This window comes from Vidua macroura, chromosome 2 (genome assembly GCF_024509145.1).
Source record: "Vidua macroura isolate BioBank_ID:100142 chromosome 2, ASM2450914v1, whole genome shotgun sequence".
NCBI lineage: Eukaryota > Metazoa > Chordata > Aves > Passeriformes > Viduidae > Vidua > Vidua macroura.
Window position 1 is genome coordinate 117,367,002 of NC_071572.1, and position 25,517 is coordinate 117,392,518.

Consider the following 25,517-nt stretch of genomic DNA (forward strand, 5'->3'; position numbering starts at 1 on the left):
GAACAGAGGCACCAGCTGTCGCCCAGGAATCACAAATCTCTGGGAAGGTGCTGCATCACTGCAAAGTGACGTGACTGCAGGAACTGGGAAAATATCCTTGTTTCCGTCAAGATGAGGAAGCAATCTCTATTCTTTGTTTGTGAAAACTGCACTCTTGTAACTTTTGTGGTGCTCCAGGACATCCCACTGCTGTTAGAAAGTTACTTAGAAGAGCTGTTTGTCTCCTTTCCATGTGTCACAGTGAGCACAGCATACTCCCGGCAGCTGGAAGCTTAAGGAACTGCCTCTAGGGCAGAAAGCAAACCTTACCGATATTGAACAGAGCACAACTTCCCAAAAGCTAGTCGACTGCACTGGAACAAAGTTAATATATAAATAATAGCCAGTATGTGTTGTTATGCATTTTAATATAGTTTGTGTTGATACAGTTCAATATGCTGGTCATGGTTCTGTAGAAACTATTTCCTCAGCAACAGAAAAATATAGTTTGTAATTTTTTAAATTGCGTTCGGCTCTACAATCCTGAAAATTTCTAAGCGAGCAGCCATGAAATACAAAGACCAGAATTATGTACTTGGATAAGCTATATTTCTCATATTAAATTCCTTTCACATGTGAAAGGCTTTTAAATGCTTGCTGTCTCATTCTTTGGTGGTTTTTCTTTTTGCTTAACTGCTGGTTTGGGATGTTAGTTTTGGAATCAAGTGGTGGTTCTCCACAATAACATAAAACAAATGTTCAAATTTTCCTTTTCAACTAGCCACTGAGTTAAAAATGATCCCTTTATGTAGGAAAGTTCCTCTCATAAAAGTCTGTTCATTTTTTAAATGATGTTATTTAGATAAGGTTATCCAAGATCAATTTCAGAAGTACAGCTGTCTTCAGTATTCATTGTGCACTGAGCTTTCCAAACAGGTAGAATGACCAGAGAAAAAAGCTATCTCACCCCAGAGATCAGTATTAAACATGACATGCAGATATTTTAGTAAATAGAATGTAGAAAAGGAAAGCAGATTACGGAATTCCTACCAGACTGGGAAGTTCCCAGGCCTGAACAAATTCTGCTCACATTTAAATTTTAACATGGAGATCTAATCCAGAATGACAGAAAAGACTAAAATGTTACTGTAAAACCTTTTAAAAAAATGTACACAGAGCATAGGGAGAAGTTTTTAGCTGCTTCAAAAGCAGGTGCTGTGGACCAGGAGTTGTCAGAGGTGAGATGACACCTTGCAGTGCCATCCTCAGGCTGTTCAATACAGTTAAAGAATTACAAGCTCCATAACAACAGCTTCAAGATGAGTTTGTTCTGAAGTAAGACACCAGCAGCAGTTCAAGATTCAACCCTGTGAGAACTCAGTAGTTTATCTTATTGGAAGTAATGTTGACACAATAAAGATCTGCATAATCTATGTTTCTCTAGCAGCTTGAAGCAACAAACAAGAAATTTAAAGGTTGGACTTGATGATCTTGCAGGTCTTTCCCAACCTTAATGATTCCATGAATCTATATTTATTAGTTCCATTAGTTACTGAAGGGGGAGATATGCTCTGAGGTCTGCAGTCCTCAGTGTGATTAATTTTTCAAAGTGGAATTCATGCCCAAATTTAAACTGAAAGCTGAAGGTTTGGGAGAAGAGACATTTAATCCACAGTTCTTTCCTTAGACCTTCATGAATATGAGGGTCATCCTGCAACTAAAGAATTTTCTTCCCCTTATGCCTGTTCTTGAAAACACACCTTTTAACTAAAATATTTATTTATTTTCTCAGTGATCACTAGTAGCTTTCACATTTTGGATCAGGTCCCATTCCAGGGGGCTGCTGTGAATTTTTTGCTGGTTCTCCAGTCTCTGAACACCCTGGGCTCTCAGGACACCATCAGAAGAGCCATTGTTCAGGACATCCATCAGGGCTTCATGACAGTCATTTCCTCATAACTCCTTTACGTTCAAGGACTGGTTCCCAAAATGGGCCAAACAAGGAGCTGGAAAACCCAGCAAACTTCTTTCCAGTATTTCACACTGTAGGTGTCCTGGTGCTCTAGAAAGTCCAGCTTCTGAGAGAGAGCTGGCTTGGCTGGGGATGGTGGCATTTTGTGGGCACCTTCCCAACAGCAGGGATCACTGCTCCTCAGCTCCTCTCATCCCCTTGCTCTCCATGCTGGCAGTGGGAAGAGGCCTCAGCTCTCCATTCTGTCCCCACTCCTTCTCCCACCTTTTCCCTGTCTGCTGACAAAGTGAACTGACCCCTTACCCATCTGGGAACAAACTCCTCTCTGGCAACACTGAGGAATGTCCATTCACCCCTTTTTTATGCTTCTTCCTTCTTTTTCTGTTCTCCTTGCTGCTCTGAGCTCAGACTTGACCTCGCCTCCTTGGCTCACTCAGCAGTCAGTCTCCCTTTCTTTACCTGGGTCCCAGCCAGGTTTTCTGGGCAGCTTTCAAGAAATGTGGCTGTAACTGAAGATCAAAAATGAAGTAATTGTGATTGCATAACTGGGGTGAAGAATGACTTTCGGGATGCTAACATAAAGCAGCCACTGCTTAGGGGTAGAACATTTTAATCTCTGTCCACTGGTGTCAAGTTTTTTGTCTTTTCTTCCAAAACAGTTCAGACAGAACTGAGCATTGCTTTAACTCCATAGACTTGGTCTCCTGACCCAACCACAGAAACAAGTGGATCTAGTGAAAAAGCAAACCAGTTCACCCAAGAAATATAATCTGCTCCTGTGACCTTTCTACATTAAAAGTTTCCATTAAGTTCTGTGGCATTCACCCATCCCAGATTCCCCCAGGTAAAAGGAAAGTAAACAAATGCTTTGAGCAAATGCTTTGTTTGTAGTAATGTGGCAGGATCAATCACTACCAACCACAATGATGCAGAGGTTTTTCTGTTGGCTTTGTTTTGGTCAGATAAAATCCTATACAAATTTTCTCGAATCAGTTCTGTTGACTCACTGTGGCAATTGTAGCATGTCCTTCAAGCAGGATGTTTAAAGAAGTGCTAGAAGGAGTGATGCAATGATGCATCTTCTCAATACTGCCTTGTAAAAGTCAAGTGTTCATTGCTTTATTTAAAGAAAAGCATTTCATTTTAGAAATGTGTTTCATTTCAGTAATGTGTGAGTTAAACCTCAAAGTCTGGTTTAAAGTTTCTCTGAGTGAAGTGGGCTTTGGTCTGGGATTTGTTCTGTGAAATAAAGAGGTGTGTGTCGGAACGGAGATTTTAGTTTAGATCATGGTGCTGAGACCCAAGGTTTTGTTTCAGGCTTTTTCCTGCAGTTCTTTTTGCCTTTCTGAGGAAGTGTAACTTATGAAACCACATTTCAGATGTGCTAATATTTTTTGTTAAATCCACTGATGAGATTTAGTTATCCTTGTTAGAGAAGTAAAAGCTTTGGTCCTGTCAAGTTCTTACAAAATTTATGAGGCCTTTACAGTAGCTACGTCTTCATCCCCAAGAAGGGCTGCTCCCCACCAAGCTCTTCCATAATGAACTAAGGGATGGTGTGATGCCCTTGCCCCTACAGATGCTGGGGAATTCAGACATGAGACACAAAACTTAAGTGCCTGAGCTCCACTACTCAGAGACCAACACATTTGAGTCTATCAGATTCTCACAACTTTGGGGCAGGAAGTTTGGGGTAGAACTCTCTCTGTTTTCCCTGGGCAGATTGCTTGCACCTGTCACACCATATGCTATTTTTATTAAAAATAAATAGCAGGGATTAGCTCCCCTGTGCCCTCCTGTTCTATCTGCTGCTGATATCCCTCCCAGTAAGGCAGAGCTTCCAGTCTCACCTTTATTAGAGAAAGGGACTACAGGCTTGTTCCAGATAAATACTCAGCTTCTGTTGGAAGTGTCCCCAGACAGAGAAGGCACTGTCTGACCAGTCAACACTTAGCAGAATTCTGTCATCTGCCAGCCATAATCTACAATTAAAATTGAAATATTTTGATATATTACCCAACACAGAGAAAATAGTGTCTTAAGGGAGCTGAAGAGCAGAAGGAGGCGTGGTTGCGCCTTATTTGTTCAGCATTGGTGAGTCATTTAGTCTGAATTTCTAGGCATTTTAGGAGTTTTGCTTCAAAGGTCTATTGTGTGGCTTCTGGCAACAAATTAAATACCAGTGAGATTTGGCTCTTAATTTAGAATTAATTTTAAAACATCACTCACTATATAAGACCTAATTGAAAGCCTATGGACACTGGAAGGATTCCCAAGGATTTCACTGGGCTTTGGATGAGGGTCTCAAACCCACAAATATCTGTTTATTTTTCTTCATTGTATTTAATCTTGGATGGGAAGACAAGAATTATTCTTTCAGAATAGTTTTACAATTTTTAAGCTTTTCATTTCTTTGGGATAGCACTGAGCAGAGGACAAAGAAATGTTGGTATAAAGAAAATCATCAAGTGCTGAGAGTGAAGTGGGGAGTGTATTTTTGCTTTTCTAGCTTGGACTTACTGTACTATAAAACATCTGCAAATCCGTGAGCTGCCAGATTTCTGATTTTTTCTGATCTTTTCAGATTTTCTGAATGTCAAATATAAGTGGGGATATTTATAAAAAAGTAAAGCTTGAGTCAAAGTTCTCTTTGCAAAACAAAACCTGTGTTTTGTTTTCTGAGGTGGCAATGAACAGCCCCTTGGCTCTCTTGGGGAACATGAACATGAAGGTTCATGATCATAAATCTGAGTTTTCAGACAAGCATTTTCCTCTAGCCCCTGAGGTTCTCCTACTTGCAGTCTTCGGGAATATTAGAAGTTTTTTGTCTTCGGGCATAAAGAGTCTCTCATTCTGTCTCCAGAAACAGTTGCTGTCCACAGAGCCTTTCTCTTGTTATTTCTTGTTAATGGCACTAGAAGAGGCTGCTCTGTCTCTTTGAGGATTTTTGGCAAGGGCAGAAAAGAGCTTTAAAGTCTCCCCTAACCCATGCCTCTTGTCAGCTTCTTTAGATGGGATGGAGAAAATCTTCCTTTTCTACTGGGGTAGTTCCATATTAGATCCCAGGACAAGTGTTTGTCCTTCTGGCTTCATGGAATAGCTGAGAGAAATAAAACAGACTATAGGGTGGAGTTTACTGCAGACCCAAGATTTTGGGGATCAAGAACAGTTTGCCTCTTCCTGAGACAAAAAGGAAATAAAAACAGAAAGGAAGAGAGAAAACATGAGTGCATAGGGATCTCTCCAATTTCCTCAGAAAGCCATTGGGATACAATAAACTCTTAGGAGACAACACAAGGGAATGGGAAAGTGTAGATATGAAGGACAGAGAACACCTGTGGGACGATGTGAGAAACAGAATAGGCATACAGTGCGTAAGTGCAAGATTCACGGGCTTTCCCACTCTGCAAAAATGTAACTTACTTAACTGCAAGTCTGAGCTGAGTGGCACGGAGAGGAAGAGCTTGTGTGATTCCTGGAGAAACTGGGACCAAAAAGTTACAGGTCTGTTCTTTATTCATGATGGCTTGGCTTTGTTTTTCTAGGAAGAGCTCACATCTTGGCTTCTTGTGTGTGCTGCTGCTCTCTGAATAAACCCTGTTTAAACTGGAGCGCAAATGAGGTTTCACACTGAATTATCTGCTGGTTACCTGGCCTTTTCTCTGGCTTAAGTAGAATCAAGCTCTTGCTTAATTTGACCCTCAGATTTAACACACAGTGGGAATTAGATTCAGTAAGATGGTTATGATCCATGAGGGGGAAGAATGAAGACAACCTCCTTAGGAAAGCATACATGTGGATAAAACAGATCATGGAAAATGTGACTGATATCTCAACCACTGCTTTGATTGCCATACTACCTCAAAAGCATCGTCACTACCAACTTAAGCATTTTCTTCTTGCAGACTTCATCCTTCCTCTGTCAGCAAGGCCAGTGGAAACAAACTGCTCCACTTGGCATCAGGCTGATGGCTCTCCAGGATAACCATCCTGTCTCTCCAGCTGCCAATTCACTTGCAGCCTTAGTCATTGACACCAAATTGAAAGTGGCAGCTCAGGCTTCTATTTCCATGAAACTTGTAGGAACTTTATTTCTTTGAGCCCTGCACCCCTCTGGTTTGAAACTGGCCATTATGCTTAAAAGGTGTTGAGTTGAGTAAAGGAATGGCAGATGGACAGAGGTCAGGATCTCATAAGCTTCATCTCCTTTAGAAATGGGCACCTGAAAAGTCTCAAGGACCGATTCTAAGAAAAGCAACAACTTTGAGTGCTCTGAAACCAAAGCAGGCATTTGGAAATGGAATGGGGTTTTGTGGTCACTGTCTTACTAGTGAAACTAGATCACGCCTAGTTTTTCCAAGTAAACATCTATCCTTGCTTTAAAAAGGTTTAGATAATACAAAAAATAGAGTGATTATATGAAAAAACATTTTCCTTGCACAGAAAACCAACTTTTCATGCTATCTCTGCAGTACAAGTGAAAGTTTGAAGCTGGTAGGATGGTAGTCACTAGCAAAGAGAGCAAGGGGTTGAGAGGAACAGTGGGAAAAGGCACACTGAAAAAAATAAGGCATGGAGGGAAATTAAATCAGATTGGTGACATGCAAGAAGGCATATATTAAGGAATTACAGATTTTTATGTTCATATGCTGAGTAAAGCTAATTGTGCTAATTTCTGAACAGCAAGAAGAATAAACAATGCTTCTGTCCAAGTGTATTTCTTACTGATTAAAGATTGCGTCATGGAGTATAGCTAGAATGAGTCAAACAGAATGTTCACAAGACACTTAGATAAAAAATAATAAAATGATGAAGCAAGAAACATAGTGTCATGAATTTTGAATTTAGAAAAAATTTAGAATTTTAGTCTTTTTCCTGGGTAACATTTTGCCTTCCTCAATTACTAATCCCAAAAAAGAGCTGCCACAGGCAGAATTCGCAGACAGCCAGGTGAAAGGGAACGCCAAGAGATCCTTGTCGCTGTGGACAGAGTAGCCCTGGCACAGCATGATCTGTGGCATAGCTGCCTCGAGACCAGCAGAGGGTATGGCAGATGGGATTGGGGCTGAAACTCAGGAGTTAATTTCTCCTCAGTGTCCTTCACAAACCAACGGAGAAAATATTGCTGGAGAAGTACTGCAGCTGGATCCCAAACACCAAGCAATATCAGAGTCATGCTTCTAATGGTGTTTGTAGTTGAGTTTATTAACTATTCTGCTATCACTGCATGAAATAGCTTCCTTCAAATTCATCAAGCTGGCTTTTTAATACCAAGCTGTGTATTTTTAATGAGTGTTGGCACAATTCTTCACAGAACTGTGGGAACTGATGGAGATTTACCGGATGGATTAGCCTTCTGGGACTCCCACAACAATACATGTGCTATTTCTATCTATTTTGATCTGAAATAGATTGGCGTGTCTTTAAAATGAGCTAGCAAATTTATGTGCTAATTAAATTAAATTGAACGATACACAGGAGCTGATGTTACTAAATCTGTGTATTAAGGCCCAGTTCTGAGAACCTTTACAGCTTGTGGACTACTCAGCCTCAGCCTCTAAAAATACTGCATTGCAAAGCTGCTCTCTTACCCAAAAGACATTACCTGAGCCAATGCTGAGATTGCTTTTAGTGTGTGCTGGGCATTGGGCTCACAGCCTGAAATGCTCTTCTCCTTGATCCTTGCATCTGGGGAGATCAAACATACACAGAACTTTCTAAGTTCCCAGATTTTCATTGTTTTTAAGCAGAAAAAAAAAAGAAATTTGGATTTCCGTACCTTCAGGTCCACTGATACCCTTATTGTTGCTATTCAAAGTGATTATGCCAGGAGCAACTGGTTAAGTAGAGAAGCTATAACCCCTTAAGAATTCTTTTTCATACAAAGAAGTATCTATTTATTCTCCTATGCCAGTTTTTTTTTTTTTTTGGTCAGTCATTTTTAAAATCATTTATCAGTTCTCCTTTTCAGTAAAAAGTGATCAGTAAGGCTTTGTTCAGCTGCTCAGCCTCAGTGTTTTGTGTGGTTCTCTGGTGCTATGTTTTTTGAGTTGAAGTTCTTTGTCAATGCAGTGGATGCTGTGACTAATTTGGCTAATTCTGGAAGAAAGGATTACTCTGGGATTCTGTACTGGTGTTTTGAGTCTCAGTAAAAGATTACAATGAATGAGTAGTCTGGGTTAGACAGACAGTTGGATGGGACGATACCTTCTGGCCTCCAAATAATAGGATTTTTTGTGCCTGTGTGCTTTAGGCTTATCTTCTGAGCCAGTCTCTAACGTCTCGTACATGATTCCATATGCAGAGCACTCCATACATAGCTTAGGAATGTGTGTCCTGGATAAATGGGAAAGCGCCTAGTGGGGCTTTCACACAGAGGTGTAGAGATGTTATTGGGACACTGCAGTATTGACAAAGTTTTCTAATTTAGACAATTCTCATGGTAGTTAACTTTTTTGGTATAGTTTCATATTGCTTTAAAGAGTGACATTTATTATTTCTGAAAAAAGAGGGACTTTATAGTCCTCCTCATTACAGAATGACACTTGGAAAAGTATCTGGTGCAGCTGAACCACATCTCCCCCTCCATTACCTAACCCAGAAAACAAGGAAAATAAACCAATATTAGGTTTAAAACATTAAGGTTTAAAACTAAGGTTTTTTTATAGGGACTGGTTACAATTCTCAGGGTAAGAAACCCCAAAACTTGCAAGTCTTCTGATTGCCCAGCCCAAGTGAACAGAGAGCCATAACCTCAGTCCATCCATGCTGGTTGTGCTCCAGCCCTCCCTCTGCCCTACTCTTCAGGAAAAGGGAATCTCCTTGGCCATCTAGCAGCTAGTGAAGACTTCTCTGACATGCAGGGGACCAGGACTTGGAGGTCTGCTGTAGTCCAGGAACAGCCTCCAGCTCCCATATTTAGATAGTAAAAGAAAGTTTTCCCCAAATTCACAGCTAACTCATACTGATGAAGTAAACAAAACAGGAAAGGACAGGAAGCTGCCCCAGGAAGAGTTCAACCCTCACTCCTGATCACTGTGGCTGTTATTAGTGGTAGAGATCACACCCAATTTTCCCCCAACTTTACATTGTTGTTTGGCTGAATTTGCTCCCTCTGGGAAAATCTGTTTCTGAACAGAAGTCAGTACACAATACAGGGATACGCATGGTCTCAAGAAGGTGAAGCTTCTACCAGGGCGACTACAAGCCACACTACCCAGGAAAGGAGTAGAAGCAGCAACTGCTGAGGAAACTGATGAGTGCAGGGCAGGCAGTGCCCCACTATGAGGAGAGGGCCAGCATGAGGACAGGAAAGAACATGGGAGTTTTTCAGAGAAGGGTAAGAGGAAATTGTGACTTTTGGAGTGGGAGTCCTTCCTCAGCATGGGCTGTGAGCTGCAAAGGACTGACTGTTCCACGTGTGTCTGTGTGTGCAGTAATGAAAAAATGCAGGTTTATGTGGTCTGCCTTGTGAGTCGAGCAATTCAGATACTATGTCACCATTCCTCTTATCAGAGAACATTAGGTTTCAGCAATTTCCATTACTATTTTTATCCCTTATTGTGTGCAAATACACAAGGATTTTAGTAACAGCAGAGTCATGTTTAAGCTGCTTGGAAGGTTGGAGAGCAAGATATCTTATTTTCACCAGTCCATCTAATGTCATTTTTACAAGTGAACCATATTGCTCCTACAGAATCAGAGCAAGTTTTTTATAAAGATATTTTCTTAAAGGATTGAATAGTTGCAATTGTTGGAGAAAGATGCTTAGATGCTGGATTAGGAATTTGCAGGATCAAAGTAGCAGTTAAGATGCCAGGGAACTCATCCAAATCACAGCATAGCTGATATTCTTTAGGGAATACTGGACTGTTTTGTATACAGCACTCTTGGCCCCAGGTAACTTAAAACCTGAAGAATTGAAATGATTAAAAATATTGGGTGGTATCTGTGAGGGTGCTGAGTGCCTGCAACTCATGTAGGGCTGAACACCCTGACACCGTGGCCCTTTATGGCATGATGTTGATGCCAGAGGCGTTCAGCAAATGCCACAGGAAGCCCCTCTGCATCACTGGCCATAGTGAAGTCACTTGGGTGCAATTGGGCATTCGGCCCATTTTCCTGGCAGCACTCAGCATCTCTCAGGAGCAGGCTGACAGAGGAGGGGCTCTGGCAAGGAACTTCAATTATTTGTGATCTCAATTACACAGAAAATGTAGGGGATGGGTTTGGTTGTGGGCTTGGTTATTCTTTTTAACCTGTGAGAAGCTGTGGGGATTGCTGCTGATTGGTCTCCTTGAGGTCCAAAGTGCAAATGCAGGGCATGAATTTTTTTTCTGTCCCAGTTTCAGTGCCAGTGCTCAGACTGAGGAACTCAAGTGCAGCTCTGCTGTGCTGGAAGGTGCATCTGCCTGACTCCTGTCCTCCCCTGGGCTCCAGATGGGGAACAGTAAAGATAATGATGGAGCAGGCTTCTCCTTCCTCCAGACTTTATAACTGATAGGGAAGCTGATTTTCGTCATCCAGATGCACAGCTGGAGCTGGAAAAGATGTCAGAGTACTGACATGTTTGACCCATCCCTGGAAGTGTTCAAGGTCAGACTGGATGGAGCTCTGACCAACCTGTTCTAGTGGAAGGTAGCAGGGGGGTTGGAATTAGGAGATCTTTAAGGAACTTTCCAACCCAAGCCATTCTATGATTACATGATTTTCCTATCTTTTGCTTGGAGCACAAAAGTTTCTATTTAAAAACTTTCTTGAAAATTGCTTGTCTTTAGGGAAAGTTTATGAAGGGCAGAAGTATGAAAATTAAATGGCACATTTTACTTCAAGGGCAAATTTTAATTAATCAAAAGGAGTGAACTTTTTTTTCAGTATTTTCTTTGAGAAAACTAATTTTTATTTTAACGATAGAAAAAAACCCTGATTCAGCCACAACAAGAAAATGTTCCCACAAGAAAATGTGAGGGGTTCTTTTTTCCTCCATTATACTTAAGAGTGTGTGAAACAGAACAGCCCACAAGCACAAAAGTGCAGCACATCCTTTTAACAAGACGTATAAGGAATACCTTAGGCAGCTGGAATGCAAGAACCTGGCGCAGAAAACCTAGTAATACCCTTCTGACTGTTGCAGACACGCCCTGGGATTGTGAGCAGCCATGACTGGCAAGGGCCTGAGCCCATGCATTGTCCGTGCAGCACATCCTGCTGCTGCTGGAGCACTGGGAGGGCTCGCACTCCCTGCCACGAGACCTTGTGTTTTCCAGCCCGGAGTGCTATGAGCACATAAGGGGTGACCCATTCAGAGAACTGGGTGGCTGGAGGCCAGACGTGTAACCTTGACTACAATGCCCTTTCTTTCCGGAGACTGATTGTGGTTTTCTTATTATCTAACGAGCTTGTCATTTCCTGTGCTAGTTGTAACAGAGCTGAATATTTTCTAGGTTACCTAACGAAGCTCCTGCAGAATCACACTGCCTATGCCTGCGACGGGCAGCACCTGAGCCTGCACTGCCCTCGGCACTCAACCATCAGCATTCAGTCAGCATTTTATGGGCAGGACCCCCACATGTGCAGTGCTTGGGAGCCTGAAACCAGGATGACAGAACCCAGGAACTGCGTGGCACCCACCTCTTTGCAGGTACCACATGTTGTAAAGGTTCTTAAGGTACAGAATGATTTTGACGGTTTCCCTGCTGTTTCTGTGAAACTGTTCTTGACCTTGAACGAGACAACACTGTACCTACGGCAGTTCACCACCAAAAGTGTTTCAGCTGGAAGGGTTTGTCTGGACAACAGGGCATTACCATAGGATTGTGAGAGCTTTGAAGATTGCCTTCTGTTGTGATGAACCTTGCTTTGGAAAACCCCATTCTTAAAGTTCCCTATAATAGTCCGCTCCTTTCCATTCAAGGGCTGGTCATGGCTGAGTTGACCAGTCTTAATCTACCACACAGACCCTCCTTGACCCCAGGGGAGGACACAAGCATGGGACAGAGCAGGGTTACAAATCCAGCGAATAAGATGACATGCTGGTTGTCATTTGGCTTGTTGCATGCCTGTCTTCCTTCACTGAAAAGACACAGCAACAGTTAAACAGCAAATCCCAAGAATTTCTGCAAATATCTGCATTTTTGTGACTACCTGATTGGTTTCAGCAACAACCTATGGTTTGCTTGCTGGGCCTGCTTCAGTATAGCTTAAAATGATTTATACTTCATCAATTATTACGTTCTGCTGTGGAGACTTTTGTATCAAGGTCTGACTTACACTTCTGTCAAAGGCTTGTTTCATCTTAGTGAAAAATACCCAGTGTTGTTCCAAATTCAGTAAATCCTTGCAAAAATGAGTAGTCAGTGGAATCTGAACATGTTCTGTTTGTTAAACTTGTAAATGCTTTACAGAAGTTTTGATGGAGTTTGCAACATTTCTATCTATAGGCCACATGTTCCTTCTTGACATCAAGGAATGTCTGTTCCCACCAATACTGAGTTGAAGGGTGTTACGAAGTGCTTTGGAAGTAGTATCCTCTCCCTAGAAACAGTATTAGGGCAATTTTATAAGTGTGGCTCACCCATGATGTACTGCAATTTTTTGAGGACATTCCAGACATGACCTATGGGCCATGTGAAAGTACATCTCTCCACCAAAAACAGCAGGCCAGATGCATCCTTAATGTTATGTTACTGGCTGCAGCAAAGTGGTACCAATTATTACTTTGGGCTTATGAGTGCCTTTGTGAGGTCTCTATGGGCAGTTTTTTCCCTTGAATATAATAAACACAGCATGGCTAACTGTTATATAAACTACCATCATCATTTGGGCACTGTGGCTGATCAAAGGCATGAAAGCATTTTGGCAAGGCTATGAATTTGTGTCAGATACAAATGCTCTGCATCTCAGGGAGTTCCAGTTCTGTTAAGGAGAAGGAACACATCTTGTAAACTGATTTCTTAGAAAAGAGCACCAGTGACGTCATCCCTCCTTCCCTTCCATTTGGAAGTGGATCTGCAGTCTGCACAGGCAGCTGAGATGATGCCCTGTAGCTGGGAGGAAGCATCACAGGCACGTATTACAGAGATCTCTTGTCAGAGGGATCACTGCAAAGCTGGATCTGGCTAGAGACAGCAACTGCCTGGTGCTATTTTGAGTATCATTGTTTGCTTTTGTGGCTGCGTGCTTTTGCACAGCATCATGACAGAAAATGCCACTGCTGTTTACATTAGGCAGGAGAAAATACAAACAGATGCACAGGAGATGATTCAGCTCAGGTGCAAACAGAAGGTGACTCAGCAGGGGACAGCTATCTCCATTTACTAAAAATGTAACTCTATTTCACTGGTCCCTTCCAGAACTATCCCAATTAAAGAGGAGTTGTTGTTTTTTTTTTTTTTGACTTGCAACTCTGTAAAAGGAAAATTGACTGATAAAATTAAGTCTGCTGTGCTTTCCTTCCCTTTTAAACTCTTTAGAGTGCATTTAATGCTGAAAAAGTGTTGGATGCATGTCCTCTTCCTCTGCCAATGGGAGCTGTAGGATCACTGCAATGTGCTGCCAATGTGTGTCATTGCTGCTTGGGAGGGAAGGTTTCCAGTGATGACAGCAGAGATCCAGCCACTGCCAACTCTCTCAGCCTGGAAATAGCAATGCAGCTTGTGCCACCACAGTGGTAAATTTGTGATTTGGTCTCTTGGTATGACTGAGACCTCTTCTGATGTGCAAAAAAGCAAAACTTCCCATAGATTTTGAACAACTACCTAAAACTATCAGAATGGATATTACAGTTACTCCTTTGTGAGTGGGGTGACCTGGAGATAACACCCTCCTTTGTCACAGCCTGCTGTGATTTTAAACATCATGAATCCTGTGTACAACCACACAGACTATCCAAAAAGTGTCAGAAAAGCCCTCTCTTAACTGAGTTTTGTAGGTGAATAAGAATTTCCTAAATACACTGCTGCATTTAAACTGAGTGATTTTAGGTATTTTGGCTTGTGACTGTGTTAAAAACTGGACAGACTGGCCCTGGCAATGTCTTCATATTTTCTGCAGCCACAGTTCCAAGAGCACAGCTGGAGTGGGAGCACCAGTGTGAGCAGTATGAGCACTCAGTCCTTTTGCCAGACTGGGAGAGAGTCCATATAACACTGTGTATAACACTGCTGACCTGTTTGTGGTCTTCCTCTGCTGCCACTCCCAGGGAAGCTGCACTGTAAGAACAAGGATATATTGCTGGGCCAACAAATTTGGAGTACATACGGCCTTAGAACAGCATTAAAAACACCCCACAAAACAAGACAAGGAGGCTGAGGATAGACTTGCACATCTGTGCTATCCAATCAAACCAATTCTGAAATTTGCTCATGGCAAGTCAAGTAAATACCTGATAATGTGTGTAACTGCAAGTGAGAAGGAAGTGTCCCTTAAGCAGGAGGTCGTACACATGGCTTAAAGCTTGAGTTGTACTTGTCATTAGTCAGAACTCTTTCAAGTGAAGATTATTTACAGAGCATGTTCAGGTACATGTAAGGAGATCAAGAAGAAGTGGTTAAGAAGACACCTTTTTTGTTGCCATGCTTTCCCTGGACACTGCACTCCCATAAATGTGCTCAGGAGTGTACGAGTCCCTCAAGCATGTCAGTGAGACAGCTGGGGGCTAAGTGTGTTTCCACGTGCTCTGGGCTCTGTACCATCGAGGCTGTGGTGGCACTCAGGGGAACTTGGCCAGCCTCCCCAGGGGCAGAGGGAAAAGGGACAAACAACAGCAAGTTAGTAACATCCTAATTTGCTGTCAGCATAGCTGTGATCAATGTGTTCCCATAAAGTTGGCCATGACTCCCAAGTCCATAGAGCTATGGCCTAGATCCAGTGATGCAGATGTTTCTTGCATGTTTATAGCCAAAAAGTTGTGATTTCTCTCCTGTGTAGAACAAAGTACAACTAAGTGTTTTCATTGCTGTATAGCTTCATACCTTGTTGTCAAGACTATCCTTTTTGCCCATTGTTCTAGAAAGTACTGGATGAATGCCAAAACCTGAGATCCTGCCAACTCCTTGTCAATAGTCGGGTTTTTGGGCCTGATCTGTGTCCAGGGACCACTAAATTCCTCCTTGTCTCCTTTAAATGCAAACCTAGTAAGTAATCTTTATCAGGCAAATGTGTTTTTCTGCGTGTTTTGTTGCTTGTTTTGGTTAAAATGCCACAGCACAAGGCTTTGCATAAATCCATGTGAGGTTTTGGGGCTCCTGGATTGATAACAAATTGTTCTTTTCTACTTAACCTTAGCTCTCCATTGAGTTTGCAGCTTCAGGGTGCTTGCTGCCAGTTTAATGACCAGTGTAGTTTGGCAGGGGCAGATGTCAGACATCAGACTAGAAAGGAAAAGTGTTATGGAAATTATATTTAGTGAAATAGCAATGATAATGTCATATTAGAAAGAGCTGAACAGCAAAACCAGATGCTTGGGCTAAGGATCCAAATGAAGGTTTCCTAGGAAGGAATATGCAAAAAATACTTAAGGAGCTGGGCCCAAAGCTTTCAAAGATTCAAAAATACCTCCTGTTTATGGAATAATGGCCAGAAGATACATGTGCTGACTTGGTTAGAGGCTTTTATTGTAGAATCACCTGTGCTCTGTGCAGGTATTCAATGATGATATGTGAAGGGACAAATCCTGACTCAAAGAGAATCCACTTTGTAAACATGAGAAAGGGGAAGAATGATCAAGATAATCTTCATGAGGTTTCCTTTACTGGTAGTTTTTAATTGTTCTCCTTGTTGCTATGGTATGCGAGAACAAGCTCCAGCAGCCTGGGGGCTCAGCTCCTTCAGCAGTGAATTCCTGGTGTGGCTGAAATGGGTCCCAAACAAAACAGCCGAATGATGATTTATGGGTGGGTTCACCAGCCAACACAGAAATAAAACACAACCTGCAAGCAAAGGAGAAAGCACTAAGGGGCTTTTATTTAATCAGAGCACTAAGATAGATATCAGGGGTAGAACAGGAGGAGGTAGCAAGCAAACTGAAGGGCCAGCTCATGGAAAGTGGAAGTCAGAGCAGAGAAATGGAGTGGAGTAGGCAGATGTTACCTTTGGAGAACTCCCAGGGAGATACAGTGGGCCAATCATTAGGGGGGAAAAATGCCTCAAATTTAAAATTTTCATTATCTGTTTTATTATTTCAATAGTTTAATTATTTTTGTATATTGCAATTATCAATAGTAGATTAATAGTCCATTATTAATAGTAGATGGATTTGAATATCATAGCAGTGTCTGTGTCATTAGAAATCTCTTTTTGCTAATCAAAAGTGAATTGGCATCCTGTTTATTACTTTCAGAAGCTGCTTATTATTTTTTTCCCACGGGAGATGAGCTTCTTTGAGTATATAGTATTTTCTGTGATCTGAATTTTTAAAAAGCTGGTCAAAGGCATATTCAACAGCAGCTGCTGCCTTCAGAATTGAGGAATAATCCAATTCCAGGGGAAATGACATGATTTCAGTGACAGGAAATTTATATTTGTAGGTAAGATACCAATATTGTTAGTCTTGGCAGCAGAAAACATCCTTACTCAGGAAATCACTTCAGGATAACTTCAAGTATATTTTGCAGTCTCCTTGCCTTCAAGTGGGCACTTAAGCAGTTGCCTAAATCCCTTGTTTTTTCACCTATTTAGAATTATTATTGCTGTATGTTTTATCTTCTCCTTGCCTGATACCACTTGGGGTTATACGTACTTCCACAGCCTCTCCAGCATAGCCAGGCAAACTCAGAGTCCAGCTGCAGGCTGTCAGTCCTTGGGCACAGACCCCAGGTTTTTGGCCTCTTTATGTGTGCACAGCATGGCAGGTGCTTCTGCAGAAGTCACAACCTGCAGTAGGCCAAGTATTTTTCAAAATGTTTTCAAAAATGTTTTCAAAATATTTTTCAAAATCACTCCTTTTTACACTTAAGCTTGTGGCTGTTGATGAGCTCAAATGGAAAAAAATGGACTGTTATCAAAAACATTAACCCATTGTTTTATCTGTTCTGTTTTGGATGAAACAATAATGTTTTCATTCATGAGTAGATAGGAGGATTTTCTCTCTGCAGTTCCCAAAGAACCAGCATCCACCCTCCACTCAGAGGGACACCACTCACCAACAAAAAGGTTTCCCTTTTCTTCTGCTCAGCTCAGGAATCTCCTTTTCCTGTTTTCACATTTTTGAGGACAAAAAATTGGAGGAGAATAAACTCTTCTCCCTGACCTTATCTGCCTTAAAAAGGTTTGGCACCACAGCTCAACCAGAAAGACTTAAGAAAGTGAAGTGCCAGGAACAGAGTGGCTGCTTAGGCCAGGAGGAGCCTTGTTGGCCAGGTGGCAGATTTAAAGAGGTACCCTAGGAGGGATAAGCCATGAAGATGAGCTCAGTGCCTTCCCCACCTCTGCTGAGGGTGCTGCCAGGCTGCCTGTGCCAGCTGAGCAAGGGAGGGGGGGGGATTTTTTTCAGGCTCCTAATTCATATCACTTTGCCAGCCAAACTTTCAAATGAGCCCTTGCTGGATAGTGGCACCCAGGGAAACCCACTGACCTTGGTGGAACAGTGCAAATACAGCTGACAGCACTGTCTGGCTTGGGGTGGGGACCCCGTCTTGGCCTTCTGTCCTCCCGTTGTCCGAGCTCGCCCCGCGCTGTCACTGAGCAGTGCCAACCCTGCCTGACTGATGAGTGTGCAGAGGCAGCTGGGGCACGTGTAGAATGCAACAGGGTCCCCAGGAGAGACAAAAGGCAAGGGTGAAGCTTCTCTTGCTGAGCAGGAGTGGAAAGAAAGCCAAGAAAGCAGGGAGGCTGTTTCACTGGGAAAGGAGATTGGCAAGATTAGGGTTTTCTATTCTGTTCAAGATGGAGCCACAGGCTCTAGGCAGTCACTTGGGCACAATTCATTTGGAAGAAGCACTCTGCTCTTGACTTTGTGTCTAGCTGTACAGGTGCCATGTGTCACTTGCAACAGCATTTGCAGGAAAGTTCTGTCCTGCTGCTATTTGCTATTAATAGTCCAGCTATTTAAATTGCCTCACACTATCATATTGCTGTTTGCTTCTACTTCAGCTGAATACAAAACCAAATCAGCATGTGAAAACCAGGAACTGAAGCTCCACTGTCAGGAATCCAAGTTCCTTATCATCTACTCGGCCACCTATGGCAGATGGGCACACGAGGAGAGCGTCTGCTCAACAAAGGCGGAGCACACACCCCCCTTTGGTATGTTTGGGCACCACTGAGGGACCTTCTCTAGGCAGAAGCACAGGGAAGAGAGAACACAGGTGGGCAGAAACTTCAGGTGCAAGAGCAGTGGTGTTTTGAAAGCATCCATGATGGAAAAGTGAAAGAGATTATTTCTGAAACTCAAACAAATTGCCCAATATGAGGGAGGAACATAGAGTAAGAAATGTAGCAAAGTAATGAACTTTCATATAGTTAATCAGTTCTTAGTATGATTAGCATCAAAAACTAGTTCCCTTGCCTGTCTTGAATTTAGGTGACATATACTAAATATCAGCTGTTTGTCTCTCTTCTTCCTCCAGCTTCTGACAATGACCAAGTGACCCGAGTGTCATGATACTGTGTCTTACTGCTCCTTCTTCTCTGATACCTGTTTCTGCCAGATATTCCCTGCATTAGCTGCAGACTGCACAGAGAGGCTCCATGGGGCAGGGCCATTGCTTTAGATGCTGTTGTATGACCAGACCCCAGGGCTGTGGAGGCACACTATAAAGTTAAATGTACCTGGGACTTCTCTCTGGCACCAAGTCAGGAATGCCCTACGTACCTAGTACTAAGCTGAATAGTACCTTCAGTGGTGACACCAAAGGCATGAAGGTAACTTTTCATGCCATGAGAAGGCCAGCACGAGATGAATGTGCTGTTCAAACCCCTTGGTGCTACACAGGGAAGGGCTTGCATGACTGACGCCAGCCCTGTGCAAAGGCTTAACACTGCTCCTAAGAAACATGCTTTACATGTCGCCTGTGAGAAGCATCTCTGAACATCAAGAAGAGATAATAATTAATCTTAAGAGCCCTTTGTCTGCAAGCCAGTGTTTCTATTTAGTTACATAGATGCTATTAAAAATTTATTGGCTGAAAATCACAATCTGTTCTTAGACAAGAATCTATTTAATATTGCCAGGTCTGTTTTTCACACTGGCTCTCTTGGGCCTTCAGACAGACTTAGCAGTGCCTGTCTGTTCTGTGGAGAAAACATTTTAGCAGGTCTTTGACAGGCCCCCGCACCCCTTATGACAGTGGCATTAACAGGTGACACAAGGCAGGGCAGAGATGTCTCGGCTGATCAAGAGAGGTTGCCACCACACTTACGTCTTGCACTTCACTGACCTCTCAAAATCACTCCCTTGCCTCTAATGTCAGCACTCACAGTTCACAATCAGAATTCTGCAAACCCTTCCTAATGGATAAAGTTTCCCAGGATAAAGAGAAAGAATTTACAACAGCAACAAGCTCTGCTGTGGCCCCTGTGTGCAAGCACCTGAGCAGCAACACCCTGGCTGGCACTGGTTTTGTGTTATGTAAAGCAGCCTAAGACAGTAGTAGTAGGAAAAAAACCTGAGACAAACACAAAGTACATCTACAGAAGGTAGATCCTTGTATAGATTTCCTACTACTTAATGGAAGTGCTTGGCCTCTTCCTGCGTGGTGCCAGTGACTTTTCTGCAGGTGTTGAAATTTCCCAAAGCCCCTGTGTGGCCTGGGAGTTCCCATTCAGTTATCACAAAAGACTTGGCACTTAGGAGCCAGACCCAGTTGGCTCCAGATCTATCTGTCTCGAGCCTGAATCTTACTTATGTGGTTATTTAAGCACCTACAGATGTAAGTGGGTGCATGATTGGATTTCTGCAATGACTTCGTACCTTTCTCTCATAGAAAACAATGGTAATTTGAATGTAATGACTTGAGACAGCTCTTCCCTCCTGAATCAGAACCCATGTACCCATTTGTCTTTGCACCAAAAGCTGAACCGGCTCCAGCACACATCCATTATTGTTTCTGCTCACATTGGTGAAACTCAGCCTAAGGGAAGCGCTCAAACCATTCCAGTTCTTTCACTGCATCACAGAGAAAATGTGAGGCCATTTTTTTAGCACTATGCACAAGAGAAGTTACCCATAGGTCCTAATGACAAGCCCAGAAAGTCTCTGGTGAGCTCAGAAGTTTTGCATCCCTCCATACCTGATGCAGTCCTGCCAGGTGTACTGAGTATTGAATTGGATAGTCCTCGAGATCTTGGCTACCTGCTGATGTGTGTGACAGCAGTGACAAACAGCAGCTCCGGGCTGCACAGATGCGTTGAGCTCAAGCATCACTCTTCTGTGAACCACCTGTCAAATCAGCTGATAGATTTTCAGAGCTTTGCTTCAAAGGGGACCCAGGAAAACATAACATTTCTTTGGCAAAAAGGCTCTTCTCCATATAGGAAATAAACTAGATAAATCCATCTCTGCTGTGGGAGGTATCCTGAGCACTTGTAGGATCCTGAGCCTCACCCTCCACATTTAGCATGAGTATCTACTTAAGCAACTGGTTTTCTGAGCCAGTTTAATGGCTGCCTCTGCAGCTGTCCAAATGCCTGGCACTGTTAAGCCTGTACAGAATTTCCAGCAAGCAACTTTCCTGTTTTACTAAGACTATCAAAAATTTCACAAGAAAATTCTGGGTGTGGTTCTGCAGCAGATGGTTCTGCCTAGAGGAATCCATTGTGCCCAGCACCAAAGCAGGAAACCATAGCAGTCTGTTCCTGTGAGAATTGCTGCCTTTTCTGACCCATTATCTCTTTTATATTTGTACTAACATGTGCATGAGGAAACAGAAAACTTATTGGTCAGAAAAAGTTAAAGAATTGTGCCAGAACAGGTTACCATAGAGAGCACCAGGAAGATTCAGGTCAACAAATACCTCTCAAATAATAAATTACTCTTGTGTATGAATACTTGAAAATACTTGAAAGAAGGCTTGGTACCGGATTGTCTCTAGGTTCAATTTGCAAGCTAGAACACTGCAATATCCTTCCCAGCAATTCCTCTGGATGCATGTCGGAACCCAAGGTGTCCCTCAGACACTCTTGGATGTTCCGGGTCCAGGGCAGAAGCCTCTGAGACCCTGGCAGGCAGCCAGAAACCCCTGTGATTTTGAATTTGACCCATGGAACAATTTACCAACTTTGCAGGAAGAACAAGAAATCACAAAAGTTTAGATATTATAATAGAAGTAATCACAAAGTAAAAGGTAGGATTTTTGAGTGCTGTACAAGGCGGTTTTTAGGCCTTGTACAGAGGGGTCTGAGTTTTGTACATGGGGGTCAGAGGTTCTAAGATGGAGGGATTTGGGCGTGCCCTGTCCTCCTTCTTTCTCCTTCCTATCCCCCATGTTCTTGGTGATGTTGGCACTCACAGATTGGTTTAGAGTAGAAAGCCACTGTTCAATATAGGTAATAGGCATTGGGGAAAAACTATAAACATTTGATAGGTAATGTGTGATATAAAAGATGGCACCAGCCCCTTGGGCGGGAGAGACGAAGACTAAAGGAGACGGAGAGAGACGCAGAGGGAGAAGGAGTCAGGGAGAATGCCAGGGAGTCTGTGTGCCTTGAGATAACATGCAATAAACTGCCTTGAGACCAGACGACTGAAGACTGCTGAGTCTTTCTTTGAAGGCACGGGTTGGAGGAGAGACTTTACCACCACCCGGAGTCACCCCAATCTGGGGGAGATTCCGAGAGATGCGCATTGGCTGGTCAGATGTATGTTCCCTCAAGCACCAGTGGCCAACAGAGCCCTGAATTCTACCCCTGACACGGTTCTCATTGCTGGAAGGTGGGGTTCTTTCTGGTACAGCCCTCTCTTTCACCTGGTCCCACTTTTGGAGGGTTGAGAGGGGAGGTGGAGAATTCACAAACTCTCATCACAGCTTGCACTGTACCAAGACATACCCTGGGGCTGGGCTTTGTCCTAGTCTCCTCTTTATTCCCAGTAGAATTCAGGTAAGGAGAAGGGGTGAGAAAGTCAAGCAAGGAGGATTTTCAAAATCCTGTAGGTTCCTTCCAGTCCAACTAGGTGTCATGATTTTTTAAATGTAACAGGATTCTATGATGCTGTGATTCTTTTTGTTTGTTTGCTTGGATATTGTAGCCAATTCAAAGGGCCTCTTATTCACTGACTGATTGAAAAGCTTTTGGTTTCTGTCTCTTACTAAAAGATGTACTCTTTGCCTGGTGTGAGCCTGTCCCCTGGGAAGGTCTCTTGAGAGCAGAAATAACAGCAGTGAAGGTACAAGCAGCTTTAGGCAGGTCTGGAAATGTTTCCACACTGCCTTGGCACTTTGGGCATGGGAGACAGGAATCAAATGAATTTTTGTGGATGCAAAAGTAAGGATAAAATAGTTCAATTTTACTTCCACCACAAAACCCCTTAAGTCAGCTCTTTCTTTGTGCAGACATCAGATATGAAAAGGTCCTTGTCTGTGTCAGCCTGAGCAAACTGAGAAGCTAAATAGGTGCTTTGGGCCTCAAGAGGTGCCAGTAGGAGCCATTGCACCCCTATGAATGTTGTCAAGCCAAAACTCCCTTAAAAGAAGAGGTTTTCAGTGCAGCAGCAGGATGAGGAGTGATTATTTGAAGGCAGGAAGAGACCAGCCACCATTTTTAGAGTCCAAATAACTTTCCTCTGAGATGAACAGGGAAGATCAGATTTCGCTGGTGGAAGTTGCTTGAAGCACGCTGAGACACACATCACTTCAACCAGTAATGTTTTCTTTACCAGCAGTTCAGGGGTTTCTTGGGTCTATTTTTTTCATGGCTCACATTTGTGAAAGGTTTGGAAAAGTACACTTGGCCCTGAAGTCTAAAAGGAGCCAAGGAACTCCTGCCTGTGCACATGCAGGGAGCAGGGAGTCTGGTTCCTGCTGTTAGGAAGTGGAGAGCCACACTTGTCTCTTGCCCTTGGTGTTTGGAGGGGTGGATCCCCCACTCTGCACATGCATGTGCAAGGAGGAGAGAGACACCACGTTTGGGGTTTTTTTTGTACAAAAGTGCTGCCAATCTCATTGTGTGTTTCTGCTGGAATCAGCAGTTCGAGTGGCCCTTTTCTGATGCACAGGCAGGACCCTGTGTGCCATGCTCTTGCATAAATTACCATATTATTTCAGCAGCTTTCTTTAGGAGTCTGCAGCCTTAGCTTGCTCCAAACTCCACAGCTTCCCCTTGTCAATTCTTGTCCCCACAGCTGATATCTGGGCTCCACAAAGCACAAGCCATCCTGATTTGGAGGTGTGAAATCTTTGCTTTCAGTTGATTTTAAAAGCGAGCTCCTTATTCTTCTGTGTGTGGGCACAGCCCAGAAGACATAAAGCAGTGTAAGGAGCAGTTGGGGATGAAAGCAGTTGGAAGCATTTGGAGACGGTGAGACAGGACACTGTTCCTAAAGCCTGGCACAAGATGCTCCATCACCTGCAGGTTTTGTGTGCAGGGTGGAAAGAAAAGGAGGGAAAGCTCCTCCTGTCTGAATTGAGAGCAGCTTTAAGAAACCAGAAGACAAATTACTTCTCATTAAAGCCTGTGTGATTTATGGCATGTCATTTGCATGCCAAAACTTTCCAAAACAAAGCTAATTAGGGAGCTGAAAGAGCCTTTCCTCCAGAAACAAGGCTTTCTGCTCCAACTATTAAATAGCTGCAGTCAGATTGGATAGTTTATTACTGCATTAAGAACCTCGTCTTGACACCCGTGTCCCCGTGCCATCCATAGCAGTGTCTGGTACAAAAGATCCACCGACAGTCTTGGTGTGTAACAAGCAACTTTGGGAGAAAGGCATGGAGAATGGAGTGTTTTCCCAGCCACATACTGCTGCCTTGTCCACCACCGCTGGATGCCACCAGCCTTTTAGCACTCTGGGAATGTGCCTTTCCAGAGGCAGGTTATTGAAAATGTTTAGTACCAGTCTTAACAAGCCCCAGGGATATCTGTGTAGATCCAAAAGCACTTTTCTAGACAGAAAGAAGCCACATTGCATATTTATGTTCATCTCCCAAGCCATGGTTTCTTTGGGGCCATTCCATGGGGATTCCTTTACTCAAAACACAGTGCTGACCTCTCCTCATTCAGTTACTGGAATAAGGTGTTTGACCAGGAGGAGGTTAAGTTATTCAAGTTAATCCCATCATAGCTGCTGGGAGAACTACTGGGAAGGTAGCAAGGCCACATGTAAACCAGACTAGGATTTTCTATTAAATCACTAAAACCCAAAATCTTTTCAGAATGCAAGAAGTTTTAAATAAGTTTATTTATGTTATAACACTTTCCAGGTAACATCTGTCCTGTCCTGCAGAAGAAACAGGCCATGGTTTGCATTTACTCACCTGTGACACCAGGCAAGCCTTGGTATGTTCTCCAAAAACTGGCCTGCCAAGAACCTGCAGGCATATAATGACTGGCTCCTCAGGAGCCAAATCCAACATGGATAGAGATGATAAGAAGCTATTAAGTCCCACAGAAACATGAGCAAAGGCAAAATGAAACAAACACTTGCCATATCACTGAATATGTAGAAAACTATCAGCACAGCATCCTCCTGGTTTTATAAGGCACCCAGAGTAGCTCCTAGGGCAGGAAATTCTATGGAAAACATAATTCAGTTTGCCAGTTTGCTTTTGTGCTCCCAGTCTATTAATTTATGAACCACTCAACAACTCCTCCTGATACTCTCCACTTGGTTTTGTACTTGCCAAAGCAAGCTACTGGCTGCCTAAAATGTCAATCCAAATATATCCTTACTCACCTGGAATTGCCAGGGAGGAAAACTAAAACTGCTGAGTTACTTAATCAGAACAACTCAATGCTTTAGGTCAGCCCTTCCCTTCCTCCCAGCACTCTCTTGGGACACACAGGTATTGGGATTTTAGGTCTCTGAAAAGTCAAAAGAGTTCTGTCCTAAAATCCATGTCCAAAGCAATCCATGAGCCCTGTGCCAGACAGATCAGCCCAGTATCTCCTGATGGCTCTGCCCAGGTATATGACTTATTTAGTACTGGTGTCAGGGAGTTAACTCTAAAAATCACAAATCTGCCCCATTTGCAAACATTAAATGTCAAGAACTCAGTCTCAAACCTTCTCTTCTTTTCAAACAGATTTGGGGAACCTTTGCATACAGTGCAAAAGTATCTTTGCAAACAGTGTTGGTCCTTCCTCAAGGGAGGCACAAATGAGCTTCTGCAGCTGGCAGCTGTCTGAAGGCCATCCTTTATTGTAGGAAGAGGGACTGTTTTAATCCCCAGAGAATGACATTTCAGACCTTGAGAGTACCCGCGCCCAGAGGCTTGGAGTGAAATATATCTGTCATACACAGAAAGCCGCAGTGTGTGGGGTGATGCAGACAGATTCTGAGAAGCATCACTTTCTCCAAACTTGTCCTTTCTGCATCCTTTCTGTTTAGAAACCAAAATCACGGGGTGTTTTTTTGCTTTGTGGCTTGGAGTTTAGAACATGTGGATACAGAGAACTTAATCACATTTAGAGACTT

At 43.0% G+C, this 25,517-nt stretch overlaps 1 protein-coding gene across 2 annotated transcripts in view; it reads left to right on the plus strand.

Annotated features, from left to right (window-relative positions):
- Positions 1–25,517, plus strand: part of EVA1C (eva-1 homolog C) — a 34,387-nt gene that overhangs the window by 947 nt on the left and 7,923 nt on the right. For both annotated transcript variants that reach the window (XM_053970524.1, XM_053970525.1), the window contains exons 2-4: positions 11,395–11,591; positions 14,961–15,084; positions 18,041–18,193. In XM_053970524.1, coding sequence (XP_053826499.1) covers positions 11,395–11,591; positions 14,961–15,084; positions 18,041–18,193 — 474 coding nt within the window. The remainder of the gene's footprint in view (positions 1–11,394; positions 11,592–14,960; positions 15,085–18,040; positions 18,194–25,517) is intronic.